The following is a 23,148-nucleotide window of genomic DNA, read 5'->3' on the forward strand; positions in this document are numbered from 1 at the left end:
CCATTACCCACTTTTTTTTTTTTTTTTTTTTTGCGGTACGCAGGCCTCTCACTGTTGTGGCCTCTCCCGTTGCAGAGCAACAGGCTCTGGACGCGCAGGCTCAGCAGCCATGGCCCATGGGCACAGCCGCTCCGCAGCATGTGGGATCCTCCCGGACCGGGGCACGAACCCGTGTCCCCTGCATTGGCAGGCAGACTCTCAACCACTGCACCACCAGGGAAGCCCCCATTACCCACTTTTAAATATCATTGTCTTGAGTACCAGATATTGTTGTATTTTTGCTTCAATCATCAAATATGATTTATAAAACTCATAAGAAGAATACTCTATTGTATGTACCTGTCTTCCTGCTCTTTCTGTTGTTCTTCCTTCCCAACATTCCAAGATTCCTTCTTTTATCATTTTATTTCTTGTTTAATCTGGTTTCCTTTAGCTATTCTTTCAGGGTAGGTCTGTTAGCAACAAGTTCTTTTAGTTTTCCTTCATTTGCAGACGGCTTTTATTTCCTCTTCATTTCTGAAGGATAGTTTCACCAGATATAGTAATCACAATTAACAGTCCTTTGCTTTCCGTATTTGAAAAATGTTGTGCCACTTCCTTCTTGCCTCCAGGGTTTCAGATGAGAACTCTGTTGTCATTCAGATTGGTGTTTTCCTATAGGTGATGTGTCTTTTCCTCTGGCTGTTTTCAAGATGTTTCTTTGTCTTTAGTTTTCAGAAGTTTGATTATATGTCTTGGCATGGACTTCTTTAGGTTTATCCTACTTGGAGTTCACTTGCCTTCTTGAATTTGTAGGTTTATGTCTTTTACCAAATTTTTAGCCACTATTTCTTCAAATAATCTTTTGCAGCCCCTCTTTTACATCTTTCCTTCTAGGACTCCCATGATACAAATGTTGGATCTTTTATTACTGCTCCACACGTCCCTGAGGTTCTGTCCATTTTCTTTTTCAGTCTATCTTCTGTTTTTCAGACTGTGCAGATTCTACTGATCTGTCCTCAAGTTCACTGATTCTATCCTCTGTCACTTCTGCTCTACTAATGAGCTAAGCTAGCAAGAATTTTACTGTAATTACTTTGTTTTTCAGTTCTATAACTTCCATTTGGTTCTTTTCTTTTAATTACTTCTTTGCTAAGATTTTTTATTTTTTCATTTGTTTCAAGGGAACCTGTAATTCCTTGTTGAATATTTTTATGACGGCTGCTTCGAAATACTCGCCCAATAATTCCAGTATCTGATTCATCATGGTGATAGCACCAGTTGATCGTCTTTTCTCATTCAAGTTGTGATCTTCCTGGTTCTTGGTGACAGGTGATCTTTTAATTATATCCTTGACATTTGGTTATTCTGTTCGAAGTCTCTGGGTCTTATTCAAATCTCTTACTTCAGCAAGCAGTCATTCTGTTTAGATTTAGCATGCAGACTCTTGCCTAATTTTGTAGGCTCTAGTTCTAAAGACAGATGAACCTTTAGAGCCCTTGCAGTATTATCTTGGTCTGCTTGGTTTACCTGGTACATCTGGAGCTTCTACTGGTCCCTGCATGTACTGCCTAATGGGGCAGAAGGAGCTTCTGGAGGCCAGGCCACCTGCACCCCTCAGGTGGGAGGGGCGGTCTCAGGCCCATGGAAACAATAAGGCTTCAAGCTGCTCATCTGTGGTGAGATCCCCCTGGCCAGTGCCATCCTGCCTCCTGGTGTCTCTCAGTGGCAGAGGGGCTCTCTGGCCAGGCAGGGAGGAAGAGCATGTCCCTTGGTCACTTATTGTCAGTGGGTTTCCTGATTTATCCCACTTGCCGATACTGCTAGATTGTCTGGTATTATTGGTGGGTCTTCTGTTTGATCCAGGAATGAGCCTACCTCAGCTGCCTTCTGTTGCTAGACTGGTGGTCAGGAAGCATCAGGCCTGGCTCATGTGGTTGGGTGGTTGTAAGATGCCCTATATCACCATGTTGTTCCTCCTGTTCTGGGGTCCCCAACCAGTCCACCTGCTTCTTTCTTTCTTTTTTTTTTAATATTTATTTGGCTGCACCAGGTCTTAGTTGCAGTATGCAGGATCTTTAGTTGTGGCATGCGGGATCTAGTTCCCTGACCAGGGATCGAACCTGGGTCCCCTGCATTGAGAGCACAAAGTCTTTAACCACTGGACCACCAGGGAAGTCCCTGCTTCTTTCTACCATTCAGAGCTGTCCTTTGGTATCTCTTACGTTGTTTCCAGAGTTTACTGTTGTACTGAGAACGGAGGAACAGAGGAAGTGAGTCTACACCTTCTCATCTAGACCGCAAGTCTGATCTCCTAGTGCCTTTTATTGACTAAACCCAACTGCCAGTAAGAGAGTAAAAGAGCGTGTCGGTGCAATACATAAAGGCAGCCTCCCAGAGCACAGAGCAGAGTGGGGAAGGGTGAAGAGTGGGCTCGGAGAGGCATGCAGAGAACACCCAGCACAATGACCATTTTCTGGAGGAAAAATCAAAACGTTTTTAAATATGCAAAGACTAAGAGTATTTACCTATCCCATACCATCATTAAAAGAATATTGTCTGGGGACTTCCCTGGTGGCGCAGTGGTTAAGAATCCACCTGCCAATGCAGGGGACACGGGCTCAATCCCTAGTCCGGGAAGATCCCACATGGCACGGAGCAACTAAACCCATGAGCCACAACTACTGAGCCTGTGCTCTAGAGCCCACGTGTCACAACTACTGAGCCTGCATGCCACAACTACTGAGCCTGCGCCCTAGAGCCTACCAGCCACAACTTCTGAAGCCCGCGTGCCTAGAGCCCATGCTCCGCAACAAGAGAAGCCACCACAATGAGAAGCCCGAGCACTACAACAAAGAGTAGCCCCCGCTCTCTGCAACTCGATAAAGACTGTGCGCAGCAATGAAGACCCAACGCAGCCAAAAATAAATAAATTTTTTAAAAAAAGAATATCGTCTGAAGAAGGAAAGTAACTTCAGAGGGAAGGATGGAGATGCAACAAAGCAACACTGGAAATGGATAAAATATGTTGGTATATTCAATTAAACATCTGTTAACCACCCAGAGACCTAATTCTGTTATTTTAGAAATATGATAATAAGTCCTTAGCTAAAACAAGGAATACAAAAAAACAAACAAAAAAAAAAAAAAAACAAGGACTGCAAGGGGTGGTTCAAAGAGTAATTTAAATGCAGTGTTGTCCCTGTTTTGTTCTGAGGAAGACAGCAGTCTTAGATCACTTTAGACTCTGCTGGAAAATTTTTGATCATAATGGATGTTAAAAAAAAATTTAAGGGAACTACTAAAAGAACAGCTATTTCACCTATAGTTTCCAGTCACATATACAAGGGAAATGGAAATTATAGAAATTTTTACCAGTTTTAAAGAAGTCAGGAAAAAAGGAGAGGGAAAAGAAACAAGGTCAAAAAAGATGGTAAAGGTAAAACATCTATTTCTGCCATAGAGACTATTCTAACGAACAATTCATCGGATTACGCAAAATGCAAGTGTTTCAGTGAACCGAAGGTATATCACGGACAGCCTGCTTGGCGCTCAAATGCTTCTAAAAAAGTAAACCTTTGCTTTCTCATGAAAATTGATAATTAACCAGCTCTGTGGAGGATATTGATGTGGGGCGGGTGGGGGGGGGGTGTTAAAAATCAATCCTTAGAAAAACTGTTTCTTGCTTCCCTTTCCTCTTTCCCCAGCTGCCTCCCACCCACCATAAACCTGGACCTTCAAACCCAACCCACTCCTTCCTTTCAGGCCTCTGAGCCTAGCACTTATTCTGATTCAGAAACAACAACAACAACAACAAAAAACTGTGTGGGCAAAGTAGTAATCAATTAGGAATCTCTTTTGTTAGAATTTTCCAAATCAATAAGACACCCAGGAGCAGTGGCTATGCCTAACCCACCTTTAAATCCTCAGGCTTAGCAGAATAGTGACACCGAAGTTAGGAATATAAGAAAGAAGGAAGGAAAGAGTAGGAAGGTGGGAGGGAGGAAGGGTGGGAGAATCAGTAAACATTTACTGTGCGTTTGCTGTGTGCCCAGCACTGAGGAGACAGAACTGCAAAGGCATGGTGTTTACATCTGTGGGTCTGTGTCTGATGGTGCTGACGGCCTCAGCTCCACTTGCAGGAATCTGAGATTCCTTGGACCAGACAGAAGTGCTGAGCCCCTGTAAGCCATGCACTGTGCGCTGATGGCGGCCTCAAGCCGTGTCTTAGCCATTCAGGCTGCTCTAACAGAACACCACAGACTGGGTGGCTGATAAGTAATAGAAATCTATTTCTCACAGTTCTGGAGGCTAGGAAGTCCGACATCTGGTCACCAGCAGATTCAGTGTCTGATGAGGGCCTGCTTCCTGGTTCAGAGACAGCCTTCTTTTCGTTGTGTCCCCACATGGCAGAGAGGCAAAGAGCTCTCTGGAGTCTCTTCTATAATTCCAGTCATGAGAGCTCCACCCTCGTGACCTAAGCACCTTCAAAGGCCCCACCTCCAAATATCCTCACACTGGGGGTTAGAATGTCAGCATACACATTTTGGGAGGACACAACCGTTCAGTCTCAAGTACCCTGTGCTCATCCTTCCTCCTGTCACTAGGCAGAGTAAGTTAGGCTCACGGTGCGGTTAAAGTCATGTGACTAAACCCTCTGTGTTGGCAGAATTCTACCAATGCTCTTTCCTCTTCCTTCCCTGCAGGGTGAGAAGGTGACACGTGAAACTTGCTTGTGTGTGTCCTGGGTCATCCGCGCTCAGTCTAAGGACCCGTACCTGACTCAGGTGCATTTCCTTCTAGAACCCAACCTGAAAATGTGCCCATTGCACTGAGCGCACAAGCAGAGTTGCACGTATTTTTATGAAATGAGCAAGACAGTAGGGTCCTAAACCAAGGAATATTTGATAAGAACTGAGATCAAATTGAATCAAAGGGTCAAAAAATCAGGGCAATTTCAAAACCATAAAATAACCTTTAGGAAAGAGAAGAAATTTTGAAATCTACATAAATATATGATATATACATTCAGAACACCAAAACGTAATTTCTTACGATTGCTCTATAATGTTAGGGAACTCATTAAAATTTCTGGATATCATTTTTTAGCACTTCCAGGTCTAAAAACCAAGATTCTTTGAATGTCTCTGCCAAGTATGAGAAGACGCGTTAGCAATGGTTCCCAGGTACACTCAATGACACACCTGTATGACAGAGGTGAGGCCACTTTGCTACAAAAATGACTTTGTGCAGCCATCGTAAGAGCTTATTCATCCTCCTTGATGTGAACTGGAATTTTCCAGGCTATAGAGGTTCAAAAATATCTTACTTGAGGTCCCAAGCTCACCTAAGCCACCAGGTATGCTCACCTCTGCACTGGGAGGTTTCTTCCTCATCTTTGGGGCTACCGAATGAAGTAGGGAAGAGTAATGAGATAAGTCATCTAATTTGGGAAAAAAATTGCTCAAAAGTGAACAAAGGGCTTCCCTGGTGGCACAGTGGTTGAGCGTCTGCCTGCCGATGCAGGGACACGGGTTTGTGCCCCCGTCTGGGAGGATCCCACATGCCGTGGAGCGGCTGGGCCCGTGAGCCATGGCCGCTGAGTCTGCGCGTCCGAAGCCTGTGCTCCACAACGGGAGAGGCCACAACAGTGAGAGGCCCGTGTACCACACACACACACAAAAAAAATGTGAACAAAAATGGGGACTTCCCTGGTAGTCCAGTGGTAAAGAATCCACCTTCCAATGCAGGGGACGCAGGTTCGACCCCTGGTCAGGGAACTAAGATCCCACATGCCGCAGGGCAACTAAGCCCATGCGCCACAACTACTGAGCTTGCACACCTCAACTAAAGAGCCCACTGTGCCACAAACTACAGAGCCCACACGCCCTGGCGCCCATGAGCCACGACTAGAGAGAAGCCCGTGCACCGCAACAAAGACCTGACACAGCCAAAAAAATAAAGAAAATAAATAAATATTTTTTAAAAAGTGAACAAAAATGGGAAGAGTCTGGAGATGATATCCATTGCCTCCATAAGCAATTTCTCTTTTAATCCTCACAACAACCCCATGAGGTATTATTATTATTGTCATTTCATGGGTAAGAAAAATGGGATTTGTCTCTTTTCATTTCCTAGGGCTGCCATCACCAATTACCACAGACTGGGTGGCTTAAGACAACAGAAATTTATTCTCTCACAGGGCGGGAGTGGCAGCAAGGGGCCAGCGGGGTTGCTTCCTTCTGGAGCCTCTCAGGGAGAAACCGTCCCTTGCTTTCTGCTAGCCTCTGGTGGCAGGCAACCCTCAGCAGTCCTCGACCTGTAGGCACATCACCATCTGAATAAATCTGTGGCCATCAGCCAACTTTATCTAAAGTTAGAAACATAGCTTCAGCCCACATGTTCTCTTTTCAGCAAATCTTCCATCTTAGCATCACCTCCATGGTCAGCAGCCTTAATTAATTCTTTATTAAGGTCACCAGATTCTGGAGTTTCAAATAATCTCTTCAGGTGTCAGCAGAGCCGTTCACCAGATGTATTATTGCTAATTGCTGACCGTGCAGATGCGACGGTGGAAACTCCTGCTGGATTATATGTCCAAGATGTTCCACACACGTGTGCCTCTGAATCACCGCCTCTCTCTCTTTCGATCACAGCCACTAAGTAGCAGGGACAAGTCTGAAATGCAGATCCCCTGGCTCTAGGTGCAAAGCGCCATTTCAGCTTCTCAGTTTTCTTAGGTTTTTCAAGTTCAAGTCCAGTGGCACACCGTGTGTGCTGGTCTGCTATGGACCCAACTTAACCACCCATCCTGGGCTCTAGAAAACAATCAAGTAAGAAGTCTGCCAATTCATCACATGGGGGATTGGGATTGACATATATACACTAATATGTATAAAATGGATAACTAATAAGAACCTACTGCATAAAAAAAAAATAAAATTCAAACCTCAAAGAGCTACTTGACTAAAGCAACAAAATCGGAACTATAACTTCGGTATCTTTGCTTCCTGATTGTAGTAGAATGTTTTCCTTCCAGCCAACAAGTGAGAAACAGCTACAACGCCGCCTTGGTATAAACTGAAGAGGTGCATTAGGGCCCCTCGTGGATGGAGAGGGTGAGAGAATGGAGATGGAATTTGTGAAACATTTAGTAACCTGACAGATGTGAAGGTTATGTGCAAAAACTGGTGCTGAGGTGCTAACTGCTTCTACTCCCCTCATTAGCGATTTTCTTAAAAGTTGAACAAAATCGAGTCCTTTCAAGTACACTTTTGAGAAAAGGGAGCTTGAGTTAGATGAAGAATGAGAAGCTGGTCTGGCCATGTGCCTATCTACTTGGTTTCGAGACCATTCCTCCGCCCTTTACCCAACATACTGGTCAAAAACAAAAACTCGTTGAAACACCACTCAACTTTGTTAAATTATTTTTTCAGCTGAAATGTAGGTAAACCATCTCCAGTTCTTTTCTTTCCTCGTGTCAAGCAATAATCAGAACCAAAGTCCTAGAATATTATAAAGAGTAGATGGAATCAGTATTCTTTTCAAAGAAGCCCCCGGGGCTTGAAGGGAGGAGGCTCCTAGGAAACCAGCAGGAGAAAAGGGGGAAATTTGAATGTTTCCCCGTAAGTACTTTTCCTTAGGGAACTTCTCTAGTTATTATATTTAAGTTTGGCTACTGGTCATATAAATACAAAAAGGTAAATAGTGTCACTCCAGTCTCTTGAGAAAACTCCAAATTCTGTGTAATTACAGGCCAGGAGACAGATAACCCAGGTTAGGGGCTAGAGACTGTGTTTGCCTTTTTGTTATCACCTGTCACAATTTGCTGGGAAGGTAAGAAAACACTGCTGTTTATCTGGACTCATGGCAATCTCTAACTCCAACTTTTAGAAACTTCAAGGTTTGACTGTGCCCATGTTGGCAGCGTCTAATAAATTGCTCTGCAAATGAAGCAGACGACGCTGATTGATTATGCTGTACGATACAGCATCAGTAAACACGGAAAAGATTTTCTCCTCCTAAACTGAATTTTAGGTCCATATGTATGTGCCTCTTTCCCAAAAACACAAATAGAAATTTAGATCCGTTTATGTACAGGCTGGTCATAAAATCTGACATACACAGATAAAAATTTTTTTCTGTATTCATGGAATACAAAATGTCATGCATGCTTGCTTGTGTTCAGACTTTAAGGACACCCTATATAAGGTGTTAGAATGACGGTGACATGTGAACCAACTGGGTCTGTTCTGAAAGCTTGGCATCCCAGTGACAACTTAGGTGTGAACTGGAGCAGTAAAAACAGACTAACTTGATCGTTTAAGCCCCTCAGCTTCTACTTTCCCTTCAACTATCTGAATGAATCAAGCCAGGAGAATCTCCTCGGCCTGTGTTATCATTAGGTAGTCGCTGTTATGAATGCCTGCATTGTAGGAGAGACGGTTCTCTTCAAACCAAGATATATTTCTTGATTATCGAGCAGAGTCATAAATATTTACATGCAAAGAAATAAACATGGAACACCCAAATCAAAACAGGCCCACTCCCTGCTGTTTTATTTAGATAGATTGTTCAGCAGAGAGAGCACTTCCTGACTGTGAAGACTTGGGTGTGAATTAGGAAAGCTCTCAGAAAAGCAAGCGCGCGCGCACACACACACACACACACACACACATTGGCATGTACTGGAACGAAAATCAAGTTGACCAGAGGATTCAGACATTTAAATGAGAATTTCACATTTAAGGTTTTCAAAATTCAAATAATTGTACAACCGTTGATGTTTTATTAAACAAAAAGAACAAATAATATACATTAGATTTAAAGACCCAAGTTCCTTCCCACGTTTTAAAATATTGGGTTTAAATGATTAGAATTTGGCCTGGTTCCTACCTTAGGCACTTTCTCTAGAAACCTAATCCGTTTAGAAACATTCTGTGAAAAATAATTTACTATCCAGAAAGTTCTCCTGTTTCCAAGATAAGAAAGCCTGTTCTGCCATCCCAGCAGGCAAGGGTTGTTTAAGTTACTAGATAACAAAGTTGTTATTGATTCTATTATTTTTACTCTTCCTGATTCCCTGCAGTCCAAAGGGAGTTTGTCAGACCAAGAATGATTTTATAAAAAGGAGTAGTTGTTATTGTTGTAACTGGCCTCATTGTGACAGATGGGATCCTAGTGTTTTCTCACTGCTCTTTACTCAGGAGCTAGGAGAACAGAAAGCAAACAACCAAGAAACCAACACACTCATAGTAATCTGGAGTTCTCAGCGCTGAGCCAGACCACTTGGAAATCAAACACCAGCCATCTCCTGAATGCCCCCTTTTAGCCTGTGCTTATTGACCAGCTTAACATTCCCTTATCGCATGCTCGTGTGGGCAGAATTAAATGGAATTAGCTGCAAATTATATAAAATTCATTTACCTTTAAAGGAAGCTATTTGGTCATGTTCAGTCTGGGGAGCGTAGAGCATTAAGGCACAAGTTAATGGTACTGCCTGGAGATGGATCAATTTGTTTCGGTTTTACTGGCTCCCTTTATTTGCCCTTATATGCCAGCTGTGGTGGCTGGAAATGCCAGCTCAACCTCTCTGAGCCCACACTGCAGCCACATGAACACCCCGAGGAGAGCCCCACTGCTTCTAAAGAGCTCAGTGGCACATGAAAAGATGCTCAACATCACTAATCATTAGAGAAGTGCAGATCAAAACGACAATGAGGTATCACCACACCCGGGTCAGAACGGCCATCATCAAAAAATCTACAAACAATAAATGCTGCAGAGGGTGTGGAGAACAGGGAACCCTGTTGCACTGTTGGTGGGAATGTAAATTGATACAGCCACTGTGCAGAACAGTATGGAGGTTCCTTAAAAAACTACAAATAGAACTACCATAGGACCCAGCAATCGCACTACTGGGCATATACTCAGAGAAAACCATAACTCAAAAAGACACATGCACCCCAATGTTCATTGCGGCACTATTTACAATAGCCAGGTCATGGAAGCAACCCAAATGCCCATTGATAGACGAATGGATAAAGAAGATGTGGTACATATATATGATGGAATATTACCCAGCCATAAAAAGGAACGAAATGGGGTCATTTCTAGAGGCGTGGGGACCTAAAGACTGTCATACACAGTGAAGTAAGTCAGAAAGAGAAAAATACATATCGTATATTAACGCATATATGTGGAATCGAGAAAGATGGTACAGATGAACCTGTTTGCAAGGCAGAAATAGAGACACAGTCATAGAGAACAAACGTATGGACACCAAGGGGGGAAAGGGGGGTGGGATGAATTGGGAGAGTGGGATTGACATATATACACTATTACGTATAAAATAGATAACTAATGAGAACCTTCTGTATAGCACAGGGATCTCCACTTCACTTCGCTGTACAGTGGAAACTAACGCAACATTGTGAAACAGCTATACTCCAATAAAAATAAGTTTTTTTAAAAAACCTTATGTGAGGGCTTCCCTGGTGGCGCAGTGGTTGAGAGTCTGCCTGCCAATGCAGGGGACACGGGTTCGTGCCCCGGTCCGGGAATATCCCACATGCCGCGGAGCGGTTAGGCCCGTGACCCATGGCCGCTGAGGCTGCGCGTCCGGAGCCTGTGCTCCGCAACGGGAGAGGCCGCAACAGTGAGAGGCCCGCGTACCACAAACAAACAAACAAACAAACATGCAAAAACCTTACGTGAAATATATGTAAATTCCCATTTATCTCTTGAGATTTCGTGAATTTCTTAAGAATAAATTCTTCTGAAATGAAAAAATAATAAAGAGCTCAGTGGGAGAAAACACGATAATAAAGTAAGATCATGCTGATTCTTTCTCTTTAGTCACGTAGAGAAAGAATGGATGCGTAAGAGAGAAGGGGAAATCTGCAAAGATGTTTGGGATTTGCATGTGTGCTGTCCATGCAGAGTTTCAAATCACATGCTTTGGGCATGTTTCCATGCATTTCCTCACTTTAACCTCACAACAGTCTCAGGACATAGAGGTATATTTTAGTTTGAATGTCTATGCTTCATGCTCGTTCTTTAAGAGTATCTATGAGCCGCCATAGAGCAAATAAATTATAGTTTAAGTGTTTGTTGTTGTTGTTCTCAATTCATAGTGTGCATGAGAATGACCTTGGGTGTATTTGTTTTTTATTTATTTATTTATTTATTGGCTGCGTTGGGTCTTCGTTGCTGCGCGTGCGCTTTTCTCTAGTTGCGGCGAGAGGGGGGCTCCTCTCCGTTGCGGTGCGCGGGTTTCTCATTGCGGTGGCTTCTCTTGCTGCGGAGCACGGGCTCTAGACCCACGGGCTTCAGTAGTTGTGGCACGCGGGCTCAGTACTTGTGGCTCACGGGCTCTAGAGCGCAGGCTCAGTAGTTGTGGCGCACGGGCTTAGCTGCTCCGCGGCACGTGGGATCTTCCCGGACCAGGGCTCGAACCCGTGACCCCTGCATTGGCAGGCGGATTCTTAACCACTGCGCCACCAGGGAAGCCCTTGGGTGTATTCAAAATGCAGAATCCCAAGTCCCACGCCACCCCCCATATGATTATTCAGTTGGTCTGGGATTGGGCTCAGAAATCACATGTTATAAGCAACCCGGTGATTTTGACACATACGGTTCAGGAATCACATTTCCAGAAACACTAGGAACCCTTGTGATTTCATTGATTGGTAGGAGTCTGTACCTTTGTGGGATTTGCCTAAATGTAATGTGTTGCAATATCTAACTGGATAAAATAAATGTATTCAAATACAGCTTATCTCTGCACGAGGATACACTGACAAGCCACATCTACCATAGGAAGAATTACCAAGGGGAAAACTCAATGGGGTTGAGACCACAGTCAAACAACGAGCCTTTACTTGAAACTGCAAGAGAAGGCATGGATCCACCACAGGAAACCGAGGGTGAGGGTCTCAGCACGGCCGCTCTGAGCTTGGAGCCGCCTCTCCCACTCCAAGCCCCATAGGTTGCTAAGTTTAACTCTCTCGTATGGGTCTTAGATTTGGGGGACACGCGGAGGAAACACTTTGACAAGGGTGTTTCTACACCCTCACAAAGAAGACCAGGGTGGCAATGACCACCCTTGTGACCTGGAAGAGGCAGGAATGGAGCAGGATTCCAGCCCTGCTTCAGCCGGGACAGTAGAATCCTCCTCTCCTGAGCCGTATGAGGGTTTCCTCTGAGTCTGTGATGACAGCTTCCTCTCCAACCTGGAAATGGCAGAACCACGGGAAGTGCAGTGGGAAGGGTCTCTGGCTACCAGACGGGCTTATATGCTGCATTCCTCACCTATGGGGGGGGCAGGGAGGTCATCCCAGTAAGGATGTGATTGGCTCAGGTCTTTCTTTTGGGCTTTCCTGGATGTAGAGAAGCAGCCCCGGATCTCCCCACCCCTGTTTCTCTCTGTGTGGTGTGGTCAGGGCTGGCTGGAGAGGGTGCCACCTGGCCCTCCCCTCCTCTATCCCCTTTAAGCAGGACCCCAATTTGGGGGCATATTCCCCTAAAACACAGGCATATATCCACCCAGTGCTTCCTCAGTGTTCCTGAATATTCCTTTCCAGGCCTACCTGTCTGGGAATGTCCTTAGACATGGGCTTATGGTAAGAGCTCTGTGGCTCTTTGGGCTACAGCAATTACCAATAGTTAAATGCTTGTAGGTGCTTTAAAAGCAATGCCAGGGAAGCAAGGAAAAGATGACCATTAACCGAGTGCCTATGAAATGTCTCACTGAAATATCACAAAAATAATAAAAAAATACTTCTTGAGTGCTACTATACAGCAAGATAGTATGATGTCATGGCCAAGAGAATAGATTCTAAAACCAGACCTCCTCAGCTTGGATCTAGGCTCTGCCACTTACTGGCTGTGTGATTCCACAGCCAGTAACACCTCTATGCCTCAGTTTCCTCCACAGTCAAATGGGATAATAGTACCCACCTCCTGGGACTTTAGTGAGGACTGACGTACGTAAAATACTTGCAACGGTATCTGGCGCCACGTGTTTGCTGTTATTATTACTCTATGCGATGGGCATATTACATGGAGCAGTACCTTTGGTTTCATTTTACAAATAAGGACAGAGCGCTTTCAGGGACTTATATAACTTGCCACGGGACACAGCTTGTGCAGGGCAGATTTGGAACACGGGTATATGTAACTCCTAAGACCTTTCCATCATATACGAAAGCCAAAACAAATTTCTGCTACTGAATTTGTGTCATCAAAGACATAGCAGACAGGTACAGTAAGAGCTATATAGGTGTTTGATCAATAAATTGAAAATACTCCTCCTTCAAACCACTAAGCCACGTGAAATGCAGAAGGGCTCAGGAAGGCGGCTGGAGTGACCAGAAAGTGTGGGCCAAGGCTTCTTTGGGCTCCAGCAGGAACCTGGAGGTAAGGAAAGGCTCCCAGGAGAACAAAGGATTAGTCAGGAATCGGTGATGGGAGGGGCGGTGGAGGGCTAAGAAAGGAAACCTCAATGGAAGCAAGAAGCTGGTTATCCAGGACTAAGATGAGAAGGGAAATGACAAGGCCTGGGGTTTCTAGAGACTGCATATCTGGATGACAGGGCACAGATGGGAGCCTGGGTGAGGGCCGGGGATGAGCCCAGAGCTGCAAGGGCAGCCACAGGGATGCTGGAGGAGGGGGGAGCTTAGACCCTTTGGAGTCTGGACTTCCATTCCCACTTTTCCTTTCAGCTGCAAAGTAAACTGAGGGCCTCAGAAGGATTAAACAAAAACAGGAGGAAAGGGCTGGTGGCGGGGGCGGGGGGGGGGGGAGAAGCACTAAGCCCAGTCCTGGGGTGCAGTCCCCCATGGGCCCCTTCCACTCTTCTTTCACCATAAAGAGAGCCAGTAAGTTAGAGAACAGACAATTGTCCAATTAACTTAGATTTTTAGGCTGCATTTATCTATATGATGGGGGTGCTGAATTACCTGGAAAATAATTTCAACTCTCCACTTAATTTTGCTCAATTATTTTGTCCTAGGAATCAATGGAAAGTCTTTGACTCAAAGTCTGAGGTCCTTTTTCCGGAACAAATTAGGTTTTCCTTGGCCTCTCTCAGACCTGGGTACCAGACTCTGAGGAAATCCTGGAGTAAGAAAGATGACTACCCTGGGGGGACTAAAGACCGGGTAATCTACCAAAATTCAAAGTACATGATGGAAGGAGTATTCTCATTCCACACATCACATCGTTAGCTTTGGTGCTTCAACTCAGGGTATAATTTAATTTTTATTTTTAACAGCAAATTAATTATAAAGGACACCCTCTAATAAATTCCACACAAATGCATCACAAACACAGCCTCAGAGTTAAGTGATGTTCACATATTGTTTCCTCTTTACACTGGAATACAGTGGCTTAAAAATTCTCATCGCCAAGCCAAATTCAGCCCTTGGCGTGCTTGTGAAACCACCGAGGAAGACTCAGCCACTGACCGAGAACAAGGTAACCTGTGTTTTCCAGGGCCAAGCCTCGCCTCGGGAAGGGAAGGGGGAAGCGGGCAGGCGAGGACCTCCAATATCAGCGAGGGCCATCAGGACGTCCTGCTAATAAACGACTTTTTCACTGTCCACACTATAATTGGTTTACAGCCTTTTTTGTTTATTTATCCATAAGAGCTGCTGTTAAATGGCTCGAGAAGGCTCTCGCCTAATGGCTCAGTATCGCTCCCGGGCCTGTGCGAGGCGAGAGGGGCGCAGGCGTCGGCGGGGATTCAGAGCGGAAATGCATTTCACCTGTAATGGACTTGGCGCTTTTATGATACCCTGAGCTATATCCACAGAAGAAACACAACACACGACCTTGCTCGGTGGCGGGTATATGTACGTACATTATAATTAGCCAATCCAAAAATCCCCCTACCTTCTTCCCACCTAATAAGAACAATAACAAGCGGCTGTTCGGCCGGGGTTTCCTGGGTCACTTTTTTGGGCAGCCAGCCTCAGAAAATGCTCACTGTGAGGGTGGGGAGGCCTGGGTGGGACATCTCCAGCCCACACCACCTCCCCCCCGCGTGTTGTCGTGGTTCAGCCCGGGGTTCCCGGATTTTGCCAGCGCGCGCAGGGGGCGGATTTGCTTTCTGCTGAGTGCCTCTTTTCTTTCTGCAGGGCCGAGCAAAAATATTAAATGGGAGCAAATGAAGCATCGAAATGGAGACCAATTTACAGAAATGTGCAATTAGACGAGAAGTGCAAAGTAAACACTCTGGATCTGGGGGGAGGGGCGGGCGAGGCCGCAGCAGCGGAGGGGGAGGAGGGGGCTGCTGGAGCGCCCTAGTAGAGGGACCGCCGAGGAGGCGAGCGAGAGGAAGAGAAGAGAGAGAGGGGGAGGGGAAAGGTGGCCGATCTTTGTCCCAAGCGGTGCTGCCGCCCGCTCATAACCACGTCGCCAAGTCAACCCGCGGCGACTCGGCAGATTATCTCCGAGGGTCAACACGCCGCGGCCCGGCAACCCCCCTCCAGCCCTGCCCTCCTGATCGATGTGGTCGCTCGCGGCCGGTGATAGCGGGTCCTCCGCGGACGCCGCGAACAATGGACTCATTGACGCGGGCGCGGAGAGATTAGGTGCGCGGGTCCCACGGCCTTTCGCTCCCTGGCCCCCTCGGACTGCAGGTGGCCCTTTTCCCTGAAGAAATCGCCGGAACTACCCCCGCTGCCTGGCCGCTCTCAGCCTGCCCTTTGGCGAGAGCCGCGCTCCGACGATCCCCCGGAGCTGCGCGCGTCCCCACCATCGCCGGGACCACTCGGTGCCCAGCGCTCATCCCAACACAGATGTTGACACGGCACCAGCACCTCACAAGATAAGGAATCTGTAGAGAAGTCCAGATTCCCAACTAGCTTTTGCTTTTTAATGAAAACGAGGCGTATTTCAGGGTAGCGCACTCAATCCGTATGCATTCGTATATTTCCACCACGAGGAAACAAATCTACCTCGTAAAGGACTGGATGTAGTTTGCAGTTTAGGAAAGTCAGTGCAGTGATTTCCTCTTGCTGGTTCCTTGTGGTTCACGCTCCCTCTTGCCCAGGCTTTTCTGCAGTGGTGTCCAGTTTTTCTAAAACCCTCGTGGCGGTTCGAGGAATGTGGTCACTTCGGCAGGACGCCTAAGGCGAACCGGTCGGCGGCGTTGATCCTGCCTGGGTCCGAGGTTATGTGCCAACGCGACCCGGAGATAGTCCGTCTGCACCACTGGATCCGAAAAAGCATCTCTATTCAGTGAGGACCCCAGAGGGCCCAGAAGTTACCGAATCGGTGGGAGCCAAACACTGACATTGTCATAAAAACGCTGCGCTTTTCTTTCTTTTCTGAACGCTCCTCTCCCAGGCCTGCCTTGTTTCAGTCGGACGCGGGAATCGATGTTCTGCAGCTGACGGACTCCGGCCAGGTCTCGGGATCCGTGGGGAGCCATCAAGGATCTGGAAACCGGGGGCCAAGCCCCTGCCCCCGCCTCCGAGACACAAGAGGGGACGCTACTTCTTTTCCCCCTTGCCACTGTAGGAACCTGCATTCTGAGCTGGCCAAATGAACCCCAATTTCCCAAAATCAAAAATTAATAATGCCTTTCCGTTTTAAAAAATTTAGAAGCCACTGTGAATGCTTCTGAAGTTATAGTTTACACTCCAGAAATCCCCGGAGCACAGCCACAGGCAAAAACATACTGCAAATCCTGGATCTTTATGTTCCAGTTCACTGACATCACTCGGGGTTGTGTACAAGTTTCATAAATAAAATAGAACCAAGTGCTTCCGACCTGTAGAGCTGGGGTCCGCAAAATATTTTGACCGTATTCCCTAACGATTTTTTAAAAGTCTGTGTACAACCGCAACAGATGTATATTTATAAATTATACCAATGAACTAATATGTATATTATCAAACGTACAAGGAAAATAGACTGTTTAACGTATGAGGAAAATATGTTTCTATAAGTGAACAGAAGGTCTAGTAATTTCATTCGTGCCCCACTTTGGCGAGTACTGCCAACTGCACATACAGGTGTAGTAAACTCGGCTGAAAGAGAAAACTGAAACGTTCAGGCGCTCGTGGGTACCTGGGCCCGGCTTCTTAAGGCAGCCAGCCAGGCCAATAATGGCCTCAGGCAGAGCCACGTGGGGCACAGCGGAGCCTATGGCGCGGCGGCCACCCGCCCGTCCCGCCGGCACCGGGTCACCTCTCCGAGCGGTGCCGAGCTGTCAAAGCTGCAGGGGTGCCTCCGGGAGTGGGAGCGCCGCACAGCTCCAAGTCCCTGGCTCCAGCCCCCTTCTCCCGGTCCCCAAGGCCGGGCGGCAGCCATGAATGGCGAGGAGCAGTACTACGCGGCCACGCAGCTGTACAAGGACCCTTGCGCGTTCCAGCGGGGCCCGGCGCCAGAGTTCAGCGCCAGCCCCCCTGCGTGCCTGTACATGGGCCGCCAGCCCCCGCCGCTGCCGCCGCCGCCGCCGCCGCCGCCTCCATTCCCGGGCGCCCTGGGCGCGCTGGAGCAGGGCAGCCCTCCGGACATCTCCCCGTACGAGGTGCCCCCGCTCGCCGACGACCCCGCGGTGGCGCACCTCCACCACCACCTCCCGGCTCAGCTCGCGCTCCCCCGCCCGCCGGCCGGGCCCTTCCCGGATGGAGCTGAGCCGGGCGCCCTGGAGGAGCCCTGCCGCGTCCAGCTGCCTTTCCCGTGGATGAAGTCTACCAAGGCTCACGCGTGGAAAGGCCAGTGGGCAGGTAAGCCTGGCTCCCGCCCGCTTTGTCCTCACCCGCTCTCCGCCCGGCTGCCCTTACCTCCAAGCGCTTCCCAGGACTCTCTCCCAGTTTGCGTCCCCAGACCCTATGGATAACCTAGAGTCGGACTAAAGCATACAGGGAGCTAACCAGGCCATTTTGCAAAGAAGCGCTTTTCTGGTCCAACTTGGAGCGTCTTTCCCACTCAGCTCTCTTCCTGGCAGCCTAGAGTCCTTCCTTCCCTGTCCGCTGAACTCCAGGAGCCCGCGCTCTCCCTGCGAGCCTAGGCCTGGCCGAGCTCAAGGCCTCGGACCCTCCCATCCTCCCCCAGGTGGGGGTCCGCCCGCCCAGGACTCCCGGGAGGGCGCGCCGAGGGAGCCGAGCAGGGCTCTGGGATGCTCCCGGCCCGGCCGGAGCGCGCCTTCGGAGCCCCGGGCCCCTTCTCGCCTTGAGCACCGCCCCCAACCCCCGCGGGCGGCTCCAGTAAAGAAAGCCAGGCCGTCTCAGGGGCACTAAGTAGGTGCAGAAAAGCAGAGAAGGAAAGCCGTACCCAAGCGTGCAAAGGTGTCCAGCGGTCGGGGCTGGGGGTCACCGCAGGGCTGAGGACTGGTCGCTCACCCTCGAAGCCGAGCAGCTGGGAGAGGCGTCTGCGATGCTCATTCACTTTTGAACCAACGGAAGTGTTTGACGGGCTCTCCCCGCGCTGCGTCCCTGCCGTCAGTTCGAGGAAGGAGATGCCCTCTGGCACAGGCGAAACAGGGAGCCGCAGGCGCCGGCCTGTAACGGAAGGTCTTCCCGGCCCAGAGCCGGCGGCGAGTTCTGGCGCGGCCTGTGCGGCCGCCACACAATCTTATCGCTTCCGTGCCGAAGCCACTTCTAGTCACACCTGCACTGCAAATAGTGGACTTTTCTTTTCCTTCCAACTAACAGTCGGGAGTCAGGGGAAAGAGGCTGGAGGTGCCCGCGCCCCCCGCCCCGGGAATCCTCGGCCCCCGCCTGCCGAGTCTGGCTAGCCTGCCCAACTCTGCCCCTGGCGCAGCCAAGACGGGCTTGGGGAGATCCGGGCTCATCCCCGGGGCTCGCCTCTCCCCACCTTCTCACGAAGGCTGTGTGGGGACCGGGCAGGTCCTGAGGCAGAACAGGGTCCAAACTCGGCCGCGATCTTCCCCACCGGTGGTGAAACCCCGCACGACCCTTCCTCAGCCCACGCGGCCGCGGCCAAAGGCCTCGGAGCCTTGGCAAATGCGGGATTCTTGGGAGGCGGGAGGACGGCGTCCCCGGGCCGTGGGCGCGGGACTCCCAGTCCGTAGTCTCCCGCCAGGAGCTGCCTCCCGCCCGGGCCCCCTTCCCACGGCGCGCTGGGGGCCGGGGGCGCGCATTTCTCGAATCCCGGGCCCTCCTCGCGGCCTCCCCAGGAAGAATGCGAGGGAGGACCCGAAAAAGCCTTGCTGCGGTGGGGTAACTTCCCACCTCCCGGGGGTGTTACAGCTGCTCGGGTGGAGCTTGGGCTCGGGCGGACCGAAAGAGCCGGAAAGGAAAACCCGAAGGAAAATCGGCAGCCTTGCCGGGGCATGGGGTAGCTCTGGAAGGGTCACTTCCTCGGGCTGGAGGGTCGCGGTCGGAGGGGCCTTTGCCTGCGCCCTCTGACCCACTGCAGGCTCAGCCCGCCGGGGGCTGGGGGGCGGGAGGCGCCCTCCGGGCAGCTGCTTGCACGATGCTGCTGCAGCCAGGGCCGTCCTCCCCGGAAACTCTGGAAGGAACCAAACGTCAAGGGTCTGGGAGCCCGCCTGCCCGCTCCTACTGGGGTTTCACACCCCTGGAGAGAAAGAAGTGACCAAAGGGCCTTTATACGTAGATCGGATATGCATACTACTAACAACAGGAACTTCCAAAACCCTCGCCCTAAGAAATGAACGGCGGCTGCCTTGCTGGCGGGCTTGCCCCTAAACGCCTCCCCCTGCGCCTTGGAGAACAGTGCAGGCTGGGGGCCCTGACGTCTTCCCAAAACCACCAACAGCCTCCATCCTACGCCTTCACCCCCTGCCAACTCATCCTAGGCACAGCACCCCTGGGCTAGTGGGCCTTGCGCAGCCTCTCAGAGAGCTTTGGGGAGGCTGCTGAAAAAGGGCCAAAGCCCCGCGAGGTTGTGGGTTGAATTTACGAACTTCAGAGGACCTTTTCAGACGTTCTTTTAAGGCTCCCTCGTTTCTCTCCCAAGCCAAGGAAGGCTTGGAAGTGTTCAGACTCCGAGAGACGCCCCCAGCAAGCAGGACTCTGCTGACTCGGACCGGAGCCTCTGCCTTGGCTTCTGGGCACCTCCTTTTGGCCTGGGGGGAAACCCCTGGTGGCTTGTATTCTAGAAACACACACAATAGCTTTTCAACTCTAGTTGCAGGAGAAATGTCACATACCTCTGCCCTACGTACACGCCGATTTAGGACTCTTCCCCGTGTTTCGCTGGAACTCACCGCCCCAGAGTCCACAGCCTGGGCACAGTCGGCATGTCACCCAGAAAGGAAAAGATCAGGGCCTGGAGGCGCACAGCCACAAACACCGGGTGAGCGGTGCTAATCTACCAGGCCGGGCCTGGCTGTCGCTTCCGCACCACCCGGGCTCGGGGCTCCTCTACCCTGCCAGGCTCTCAGCTCCCCAGTGGGGGATCCGGCCCCGGGTCTCCCCTCCCTAGCCTCCCCTCCTGCCTTGGCCAGTATCTGGGGCCCAGGACACAGAGGCTGGGGTTGACCTTCTCCGGGGCTCAGAATGGTTTCCCTTCTCGTCCAGGGCAGGTGCCCAGCCGAGGTTAGAATGACAGAGAATTTACCAGTTCTTGAGTTGGGGCTGACTACAGTATAACTTGATAGAGAGATAATATATGGTCAGATATGACAATATATGTCATAACCTCGGGAATTTTATTAGCTCAAGGTTTTTCAAACTGAAGGTTGCACCCATTAGTCGGTCGTGAAATCCATTTACTGGGTTGAAACCTTGTTTTTAATGAAACAGTAAACTAGGAGAAATTAGATAGCATCATAGGTGGTAAAGTTTGGTTTAAGGTCCTAAATTTTTGTGTGTGGCAGTTACACATATCAGTGCGTGAACTGGGTGATGATCTGAAATGTATTTGTTACTGTGGGTCATCGTCAGAAAGGTTTTTTTAAAGTACTGTATTAAAGACATTTTTTTGCCTTGGTAGAATCCAGTCGGTTTAGATATCTATTATGTGCATTTTAATCAGCACCAACCCAAACTGCGATTAAGTGAACCAACATTCTAGAACCACTCGTTGATAGAGCCACGGAGAGAACCCATGCAGCTTTGACCTCCAAGAAAAGGCAAACCCTACTAGGGAAGGGCTGCGTGCCCCAGACTGGGCTCTCGGATAGAGGGCCTGAGCTCGGTGGCTGGAGCGGCTGGGAAGGGGCCAGGGCTCCTAGGATTGGGGCAAAAGGGTTGGACTGCACGGGTGGGGACAGGCAGGAGAAGCCAGGGATCAGGGACCACATTCACGTGCTGTGTCGCCCGCAGGCGGTGCCTACGCAGCGGAGCCAGAGGAGAACAAGCGGACGCGCACCGCTTACACTCGCGCGCAGCTGCTGGAGCTGGAGAAGGAATTCCTGTTCAACAAATACATCTCCAGGCCGCGCCGGGTGGAGCTGGCCGTCATGCTGAACTTGACAGAGAGACACATCAAGATCTGGTTCCAAAACCGCCGGATGAAGTGGAAAAAGGAGGAGGACAAGAAGCGCAGCGGCGGGACCGTGGCCGCGGGCAGTAGGGACGCGGAGCCCGAGCAGGACTGCGCGGTGACCTCGGGCGAGGAGCTGCTGGCGCTGCCGCCCCCGCCGCCCCCCGGGGCTGCTGTGCCGCCCGCGGTCCCCGCCGTCGCCCGGGAGGGCCGCCTGCCGCCTGGCCTTAGCGCGTCGCCTCAGCCTTCCAGTGTGGTGCCTCTGCGACCGCAAGAATCTCGGTGAGAGATGGGGCTCCTCCCTGCCCGGTGGCATCGGCCACCCGCAAAGGAGGGAGGCGCGGACCCAGGACCCCGGGTATGACCACTGGTCCAGGCCGTTCGCTGGGGCAGGAGCTGGGCGGCCCACCCCAGACTGGAGGGGAGAGCCCGGGCTGTGAGGCGCCTAGTGCCAACTGGGGCGCGGTGGGGAGACGCTGGCCCACCTTCTGGAAGGAGAAGAGACGTTTTCTGAAATATCCGGGGCCTCTTTGGGTGATACTGTTGGACTGGCAACGTCTGTGCTGCCGTGCAGGTACCATCACTCCAGAACCGTGGACCTCTTTAGAGAAGCCGGCTCTTCAAAAGACAACAGAAACTATACAAACTGGAACCGTCCCCAACACAGCAGGCAAACTGGATGGAGCGCCTCAACCTGCCCGGGGAACAGAGCCATTTTTACTCCAGCCTCTGCCTTAACGTTTAGAAATAACTGAAAGGAAACACCTGAAGTTTCAAAGACCTAGTGAAATCAATGCCCATGGAATAGAATAATTCCTCCTTCTCCTCTTCTTTTTTAATCCTTTTAGCAGAACCACATCCTTCACCAGTACACATCCTTCAGCCTCCACCTCTTTCCTCTGAAGAAAAGAACGTCTTGCAAGCGTGGCTGGGCGGTGGCAGGGCTGGGGCGCAGGGGCAGCGGCAGCATCGCTGTACACCCCTTTGTGCCCAAACTCCCAGAGACGGCAAGGGGAGATGGGCCTGGAGCGAAGGTTTGGGGGAAGAAAGACGGCCCCTGAGCAATCACTACACTGAAGATATCTGGAGCTTTCTATTCCAGATGGGGATCTGGTTCCTGATCTCAGGGCAGGGAAGACTGTGTGGGGACAATCAGGGTGGCCTGACCCACCTTGGAAACTATCCACAGGGTATGACTTCCTCATCCTTAGAGATGATGAAAATGTATGTGGTTGGGGAATTTCAGGCAAGATGGTTATTTTTATTTAAAGTTTTAAAATTACCTAACAGTTCTTTGCAAACAGGTCTGTGGTTTCCAGGTCAGTTGCTTGTTTCAGGGTCTGGGCCTCGTGTTCAGATGATGTTTGTGGAAAACGTTTAATAAATACAGATAACGTGGAAAGAGAAGAAAATTGATTCCGCTTGCTTTGTATCAAACCCTTCTTGCAGTGCAATGATTCCAATTCATTTAAAAAATTAAAGCAGCATTTTTTTTTTTTGGCACTAACCAGGGAAAACCCGGTTAGGCACCACGTTTGGGTTTTAGGTTGGGAAAGCGTATCAGCAGGTGGATTTTCAGGTGTTTTGTTTTGTTTCATTGTAAATTTAGGAGTCACTTCTGAAAATGAATTAATTTCTTAGGCAGTAGAGCCCATAGGCATGGGGTTTCGGAGTGTGGCGGGCTGTCGATGAATAAGTGCAGAGCCAGAGATGCCACCCGGCCCCGCACCGAGGGGGACAGAG

At 49.6% G+C, this 23,148-nt stretch overlaps 1 protein-coding gene and 1 non-coding gene across 2 annotated transcripts; one reads left to right on the plus strand and one right to left on the minus strand.

The window, feature by feature from the left end:
- Positions 1–2,081: 2,081 nt before the first annotated feature.
- TRNAE-CUC (transfer RNA glutamic acid (anticodon CUC)) lies at positions 2,082–2,155 on the minus strand. The gene has a single exon. It is a non-coding gene; the product is annotated as a tRNA-Glu (tRNA).
- Positions 2,156–17,299: 15,144 nt separating this feature from the next.
- Positions 17,300–21,691, plus strand: PDX1 (pancreatic and duodenal homeobox 1). The gene is made up of 2 exons (XM_060129184.1): positions 17,300–17,720; positions 21,246–21,691. The coding sequence occupies exons 1-2, from the start codon at positions 17,300–17,302 to the stop codon at positions 21,689–21,691; spliced, it is 867 nt and encodes a 288-aa protein (XP_059985167.1).
- Positions 21,692–23,148: the final 1,457 nt, after the last annotated feature.

Source organism: Lagenorhynchus albirostris, chromosome 18 (genome assembly GCF_949774975.1).
Source record: "Lagenorhynchus albirostris chromosome 18, mLagAlb1.1, whole genome shotgun sequence".
Classification (NCBI taxonomy): Eukaryota; Metazoa; Chordata; class Mammalia; order Artiodactyla; family Delphinidae; genus Lagenorhynchus; species Lagenorhynchus albirostris.